Source organism: Terrapene carolina, unplaced genomic scaffold, assembly GCF_002925995.2.
Source record: "Terrapene carolina triunguis isolate 2854851 unplaced genomic scaffold, T_m_triunguis-2.0 Scaffold1054, whole genome shotgun sequence".
NCBI lineage: Eukaryota > Metazoa > Chordata > Testudines > Emydidae > Terrapene > Terrapene triunguis.
The window spans coordinates 141,430-148,834 of record NW_020665405.1 but is presented as its reverse complement, the minus strand read 5'-3'; the positions used below and the strand labels follow the sequence as shown (position 1 = coordinate 148,834).

The following is a 7,405-nucleotide window of genomic DNA, read 5'->3' as shown; positions in this document are numbered from 1 at the left end:
CTAAAAAAAAAAAAAAGCCGCGATTGCGATCTGCGGCGGCAATTCGGCGGGAGGTCCTTCGCTCCGAGCGGGAGTGAGGGACCGTCCGCTGAATTGCCACCGAATAGCTGGACGTGCTGCCCCTCTCCGGAGGGGCCACCCCAAGCACCTGCTTGCCAGGCTGGTGCCTGGAGCCGGCCCTGGACACTGGGAAACTGGAACTGGGGAGGAGTGGGAGAAGTGAGGACTGGGAAGGCTTGACAGAACAAGGAGTAATGGTCTCAAGTTGCAGTGGGGGAGGTCTAGGTTGGATATTAGGAAACACTATTTCACTAGGAGGGTGGTGAAGCACTGGAATGGGTTCCCTAGGGAGGTGGTGGAATCTCCTTCCTTAGAGGTTTTTAAGGCCCGGCTTGATAAAGCCCTGGCTGGAATGATTTAGTTGGGGATTGGTCCTGCTTTGAGCAGGGGGTTGGACTAGAACCTCCTGAGGTCCCTTCCAACCCTGATCTTCTATGATTCTAAGGCTGGAGTTAATGGGAGGACTGGGGGAACTGGAATTCTGTGGGGCTGGGAGAATTGGTCCTGGTTCTGGGCTCTGCCCCCACCATCCTGGGGTGCTGGGGTCTCGTCTGATGCTCCCATGTTTCTGATTGTGCCGGTTGCTCCCCACCCCTCCCCCCACTTTCCCCTCCCCCCAGGTGGTGCTCTGGGGCAGCAAGCCAGGGGCAGTGCCCAGGGGTCCCCCGCTCCCGGTGGGACAGGCTGAAGATAGCTCGGAGTCCATTGAGGTGGGCGAGGGGGGAGGGGAGGTGTCTTTGGCCGGGCGGTTCTGGCGCCGCTGTGGGGCGGGTCCCTCAGGTCCTTTCAGTGGGGGAGGACCTGGGATTGGTGGGTTCCCTCCCAAACTATTGGGAGCAGCTCAAAGTGGGGGAGCACACTGTGGGCCCACTGTGAACCACCCTGGGCTGGGTTGGGGGTTCCTGGCTCCCAAGGGCTCCTGGTTCAGTGGGGACCGAGCAGCAGTCGTGGGGAGATGGAGAGCCTTGGTTGGGGAGGTGTCCTAGGGTTTGGGAAGACTGAGATAACTGGGGAGTCTCTGGGACTGGAGTTCTGGGGGCTGGTCCCCATGTCCCCTATACCCCCCACACCCTCTGCTCCTCTCCCACAGTTCTCCTGCTCCTCCCCAGCCCTGAGCCAGCCGTCCCGCTCTGCTGAGCCCATCCCGGATCTGCCCTTCCATCTGGGCCGTGTCCTGCTCAGCCTGGAGGTCTACAGCTCCGAGGCCTTCGCCAAGGCCCAGGGACCCTGCACGGTGTCGGCCAACAGCCGCGTCTTTGTGGAAGTAACTGCGGGGGAGGCGCCATCTAGCCCCATGGCACTGGGATCCCCCTCCCCTCTACCCCAGCAGGCCTGGGGCTTTGCCCAGGGCCCCATCACCTTCGGGAGGGCAGATCTATGAGAGGCTGTGCTAGCCAGGTCCCCCCCCACCAGGCTGGTTAACCTGCTGGAGCTGTGGGGTCCTCTCCCCCAGGCCCCTTCCACACCCACAGGGGGATTGCGCCAGGCTCTGGGGCAGGAGCTGTGGAGAAAGTTACAATATTAACCTGGCAGGAGGTGAGACTGGTGGTGGTAGAGCAGGGGGCTGGGCTCTATCCCCGGCTCTGGGTGGGGAGCGGGGTCTAATGATTTAGAGCACAGGGGGCTGGGTTCTATCCCCAGTTCTGGGAGGGGAGCAGGATCAGGGATTAGAACGGGGGTGGGTGCCAGGATTCCTGGGTTCCAGGCGTGGGGGTGAGATCATGTTTGTGGAGTGGGACCCAGCTGGCCTGAGGCGTCCCATCCCCTCCTGAGCTCTCCCCAACCCTCTGTGCAGGCTGCGCTGGCTGCCTTCGACCCTGGGTTTAGCTTCAGCATCCGCCTCTGCTTCCTCTCGCCAAGCTCCTCCTCCTCGCTGGACTCACCCTACATCCTGGTGCAGGGGGGCTGCCCGGCCCACCCCGACGTCTCTCTGCACCCGCCCCACACGGGGGCTGCAGGCCGGGCATTGTCCCCCAGCTCCCAGGAGCTGCAGCGCCTCAGCTTCCTGCTCCGGCCCCTCTACAATGACTCCATCCAATTCCTGCACTGCCGCCTGGCCCTCTGCACCCAGGAGCCCCAGGGCCAGGCTGGAGCCTATGGGGGCGCCCTCCCCAAGGTCTGTACCACGCTGCCGGATGACACCGGGAGGATAAAAGCCCAGCTACTGCTGCAGCAAGGGGGGGGGGGTCTCCTTTAGCTCAGGCGGCAGCGTGGACCAGCCCCAGTTCTACCCTTGCCTCCAGGGGTTGTCCCCCAGGCTGGATTTCTACCCTGGGCTGCAGGCAATGCTGGGAGCAGGGCTGGCTCTGGCTTTTTTGCCTGGGGCCGCAAAAAAGCCTCCTGCCGCCCCCCCCACCCCGGCGGGGAGCGTGGCAGGGGAGGGCGCCGAGCCCGGCCGCGGCCCCGCTCTCCCCAGCCAGCCGGAGTGCCGGGGGGGAGGGTGGCGAGCCCGGCCGGGGCCCCGCTCTCCCCAGCCGGCTGGAGCACCGGGGGAGGGCGGCGAGCCCACCGCGGCCCTGCTCTCCCCGACCAACCGGAGTGCCAGGGGGAGGGCGGCGAGCCCGGCCGGGGCCCCGCTCTCCCAGGCCGGCCGGAGCGCCGGGGGAGGGCAGCGAGCCCAGCCGCGGCCCCGCTCTCCCCGGGTGAGCGCCGCCCCCCTCCAGGTGCCGCCCCAAGCACATGCTTGGAGAGCTGGTGCCTGGAGCCGGCCCTGGCTGGGAGCACCTGGAGGGCAGGGGCTGAATCCCCCCGGCCAGTACAATGGTCCCTGCTGGGGGCGGAGGGAGGGTGTCCCAGGGGGCCAACTCTGCCCGTGGGTTCAACGCTGCAGGGGCTGCTCTGGGAGGAGAATGGAGTCTAGTGTTTACAGGGCCAGGCCCCTTGGCTTCCACCCCCAGTGCTGGGGGGAGTTTGGGGTCCAGTGGCTGGAGTCAGGACTCTTGGCCACAGTTGTGACCCTTGGCAAGCAGCTGGTGGGGGGCAGACTTTCTCTAGGACAAATCAGTGCCAATCTATACCAATTAGAACCAGCGTGGCTGGGCTCAGGAAGGGGGTGGGACCTCAGGGCTGGGACCAGTAGGGTGGAGGGAGGGGCTGGGCTTGGAAAGGTTGGGGGGGGGTGAGCATCCAGTACTGGGACGAGATGCCTGTCTGAGCCTTGTCAGTTTCAGTGTGGGCCCCAGGCCGGGGCATGTCCCAGCAGCCGCGTGGGGGAGCCGAGCAGCGGGCGGTTCCAGTACACCTTCACCAAAGCCATCATCGTAACAGTGGGGAGCCTGACCAGAGCCACCAAACCCACCCCAGGAACAGGTGAGACCTGGGACGTGCTGGGGGCTGGTTATGGGAGCAGGCACAGAGACTGCAACACACCAAAGCCCTGATGCAATCGCCCTGCAGTGCAGCGCCCCCTAGCACTGGGCTGCGAACCGGGGTCAGCACTGACAGCCAGGGGAGAGCGCCCCCTACTGAGCCCCTGCCCTGCTCCCTGGTGCACAGCGCCCCCTAGCACTGGGCTGGGGCATTGGGATCAGCGCTGACAGCCAGGGGAGAGCGCCCCCTAGAGGAGATTAGGGGGTGTCTCCATTGTTCTCTCAAAATGTTTCTGGCTTCCTTGTCCTCTCCCAGCAGATCCCTTTCCGGTGCTCTTTCCTCTGGCTGGCAGGAGGGGGAAGGTGCTGAAGGAGGCACCCCGGCCAGAGCAGGGAGAGACCCACCCTGGTAAGAGATGCCCTCTCGATATCACCCCCCCAAAACCCTGGTGGTCCACTTGCCTTGCAAGCTGCAGAGAGCACATAGCTCCCCTTGGTTTCAGTGGGAACAGAGGTCATGCTGGGAATCAGGATTCCTGGGTTCTATTCCTTGTGGGGGGCTATTGGGTGAGAGCAGGGTGGAGGAGGAGTCTGGGAGCCTGGACTCCTGGGTTCCCCCCCCCCCCAGCACTGGCTCTGCATCTGCTCCTGGGGGTGACTGTGGGGCTCACTCTCCCAATTCCCCACAGCCCCCCTGCCCCAGGGCCTGGAGCTGCCCACCGTGGTGGGCATCGTATTCTCAGCTTTCGTCATCGGCGTCTCTCTCACTGGGGGGCTCTGGCTCATTCACTCCAGGACAGGTAGGAGGGGCTGTCGGTCGAGGTGGGGGTCAGGAGATGGATGGTGCCCCCATTGATCCAGTTGCCGCCCATACGCCCCCCCCCATGCCAGTGGTTCCTTCCTAGCCAATACATTTGGGGGTGGGAGTGAGCTTGTCATGTGTCACATGCATGTGTGTGTGTGTGTGGGGGGGAACCAGGGGACTCCATGGAGCTCGGCTGTTCTCAGTGGTGGCAGATGACAGAACAAGGAGCAATGGTCTCAAGTTGCAGTGGGGGAGGTCCAGGTTGGATATTAGGAAACACTATTTCACTAGGAGGGTGGTGAAGCACTGGAATGTGTTACCTAGGGAGGTGGTGGAGTCTCCTTCCTTGGAGGTTTTTAAGGCCCGGCTTGACAAAGCCCTGGCTGGGATGATTTAGTTGGGAATTGGTCCTGCTTTGAGCAGGGGGTTGGACTAGATGACCTCTTGAGGTCCCTTCCAACCCTGATATTCTATGATTCTCTGTACCCTGGAGTCTAAAGCTACCAGCATCCCCAGAGCCCCAGGGAAAAGCCCCCTTAACTCTGGGAGGGGACTGGGGGGGAATCTTGGAGCCAGAACTCCTGGGTTCTGTCCCAGCTCTGGGTGGGAGTGGCATCTAGTGGGTTAGAGCAGGGAGTGGCTGAGAGCCAGGACTCCTGTGGGGCTAATGATTAGAGCAGGCTGAGAGTCTTAGAGCAGGCTGAGAGTCAGGATGTCGAAGGGTTACTGATTCCTAGCCCCCATCCCGGCATTCTGCCATCCCCAGCCCTTTCTCCTAAGCTCTGACAGCCCCAGTCCTGGCCCACCCCCAGGCGCTTGGTCTGTCTTGTGACAAGTTCCACAGAGAGCCTGCGGGACTCCCTGCCACGAGGTCTAAGGGTTTAGCTGGCGTCAAATAAAACTGACTGTCTATAGCTAAGGAGTGGGGTGGCAAAGGCAGGGTGGGATGAATCCAGGCAGCAGATGACACTCGAGGATGGGAGAGGCAGCGGATTCAGTCTTGACAGGGGGGATAATCCTTGTTCCTTGCTATGAGCTGGTGGAACTCCTTGCCACAAGGGCTCTGTGGAGTTGGGAGTTTAGCAGGGTTCAGGGAGGGATTTGATGGTTCTACTGTGAATGAGAACAATCCAGAGACACCAGCGTGGCTGCCAGGCATACCGCATGGTTATGGGAGCAAGGGGGAGGGTTGGGAGCAGGGGACGCACAGCGGGCAGGGTTGGGGGGAGGGGACGCACTGGGGCAGAGCAGGGGGGCAGGGCAGGGCAGGGGAAGCACTGGGGCAGAGCAGGCACTAGGGACTGAAAAGTGAACTCTGAAGCTCAACGCCCCTCTGGGGCTGCCTGGGAAATACCCCCCCCCCCCCAGTGGACGAAGGTGGTACCGCAAGTGTGGAGATGGGGCCCCAGCCCTGCGTGGGGCCGGGTGTATGGAAATCCCCCGGCGTGGGTGGGATTCCCTGCCACAGGGCGGGACATTGAGCCGTGTGGGATGAATTGGGCTGTGGTGTGTGGTGGAGCATGGGGGGGAGGGGATGGGAGCATGGGGTGGATGGGGGGGGCGCCCCCACTGACCCATCTATCTGTCTCCCTCTGGCAGCTCACAGGGGCCTCCCTGTCCATGCTCTTAGGGATACGCTGGCACCGGCCCCACCCTCACCACCTGCAGGCGCCCGGCCCTGCGGCTCCCGGGATCAGCAGCCCATCGGAGTCTGCTCAGCACAGCCAGGGAGGCGACTCGGGGAAGGGCCTCTCCACCTGGCCCGAAGGGCCCCCTCCCTGTGACCAGCGGCCAGCGGGCGGCAGGCCTCGCTCAGGCATCGGGGCTGCGGCGCTGGCTGGTTCTTTGCCGGCTGCGGCGCGTGTTTGCGCTTTCTGGGTATAAATGTGACCGCGGAGGATGCACCGGCGCTGCCCGTGTGTTATTGTACGCGGCGTCGCTGCTGCCAGGGGCCGGGACACAGGCTGCTTTCCCCTCACATCCTTTAATTCTCCGCCGGCAGCCAGGGGAGGGTTACAGCGACGGGCTGAGGAGCCATCTCTGCTTACTGGGGCACAGGACAGATCTCAGCTCACATCTCTCCCCTGCATCTGGGTCGGGGGGTGCAGCCCACAGCTCATCCCTCCCTCTGCCCCAGCCCAGCCCCCCGGGGAGATGCTCATGCAGGGAGCCAGATGCAGAGAAGCCCCAGGGCAACCAGGCTGGTGCTCCCCCCTCACCCCAAACAGGCCCCCTGACTGTCCCACTGTGCCCACCTTCAACCATGGGGGGACCCAGGGTCTGGCTGGCAAGAGGGGCCCACGAAGGGCGGGCAGCTGAGTCCTCCTGCCGGCTGCCGGCTCCGTCACATGGTGGCTGCGGGTCCCAGCAGCAACTTCCAGGTGAGGGTGGACGGGGCGCGATGGCAGCTTGGGGGATGATCCAGGAGCCCCCTCAACTCTGGGGTTTCTCCTCTGACCTCCACAGCTCCCCCTGCAGGCCGGGTGTCCCGGGCCCCACCTGCCCGGCCCCTAGCGGAGGGCGCCCAGCACCTGGCCGCCCCCAGGGCTGTGGAAGAGCCCGTGGGTCTCCTGGTGGCGCCGCAGGTCCACCTTGCGCTGGAAGCCCTTGGGGCACAGGGAGCAGGCGAAGGGCTTGTGCCCTGAGTGCTTGCGGCTGTGGGTGATGAGGTTGGAGCTCTGGCTGAAGGCTTTGCCGCACACCTGGCATTTGTGAGGCTTCTCACCTGCGGGGGGGAGGGGGGAGAGAGGTTAGGGGTGGGGGCTGCAGGAGGGGCTGGGATCCCTCAGGGCTCAGCAGAGAGCCCCAGAACTCACCCAGAGTCCTGCAGGACTGGAAGGACTCTAGAGTAGCAGGGCCCCCTCCTATCTGGCCGGCCATGGGCCCAGGGCCCCCAACTACCCAGACAGCCACGGGCCCAGGCCCCCCATCTACCCGGCCGGCCATGGGCCCTGCGCAGCCTGGATCCTGCTTGGGCTGCAGTATGGTCATGGAGTCGATGCTTGCAGCCCTGTGACCCCCTTCACCTGCCATTCGCTGATCAGGCCACCAGGTGGTGATGTTGCTCCATGGAGTTGCGCGGGGCCGGGCCGGGAGGCTGGAGCAGGCGCGAGGGACCAGTTTGTCCAGGGCAGGACATGGAGGCACGTGCAACAAATGTCCCGCTGTTCAGGCAGGCTGCAGATCCCGGCCCGCAGCCGCAGCCCCTGCTGTCCCGGCCCTGGGCTCCCCC

The 7,405-nt window shown here is 64.3% G+C and overlaps 1 protein-coding gene across 1 annotated transcript in view; it reads left to right on the top strand.

The window, feature by feature from the left end:
• Positions 1 to 6,003, top strand: part of LOC112124207 (transforming growth factor beta receptor type 3-like) — an 11,601-nt gene extending 5,598 nt beyond the window's left edge. The window contains exons 10-16 of the mRNA XM_029913880.1: positions 681 to 770; positions 1,151 to 1,324; positions 1,856 to 2,176; positions 3,231 to 3,369; positions 3,688 to 3,777; positions 4,058 to 4,168; positions 5,773 to 6,003. Coding sequence (XP_029769740.1) covers positions 681 to 770; positions 1,151 to 1,324; positions 1,856 to 2,176; positions 3,231 to 3,369; positions 3,688 to 3,777; positions 4,058 to 4,168; positions 5,773 to 5,957 — 1,110 coding nt within the window. The 3' untranslated portion in view covers positions 5,958 to 6,003. The remainder of the gene's footprint in view (positions 1 to 680; positions 771 to 1,150; positions 1,325 to 1,855; positions 2,177 to 3,230; positions 3,370 to 3,687; positions 3,778 to 4,057; positions 4,169 to 5,772) is intronic.
• The last annotated feature ends 1,402 nt before the right edge of the window (positions 6,004 to 7,405 follow it).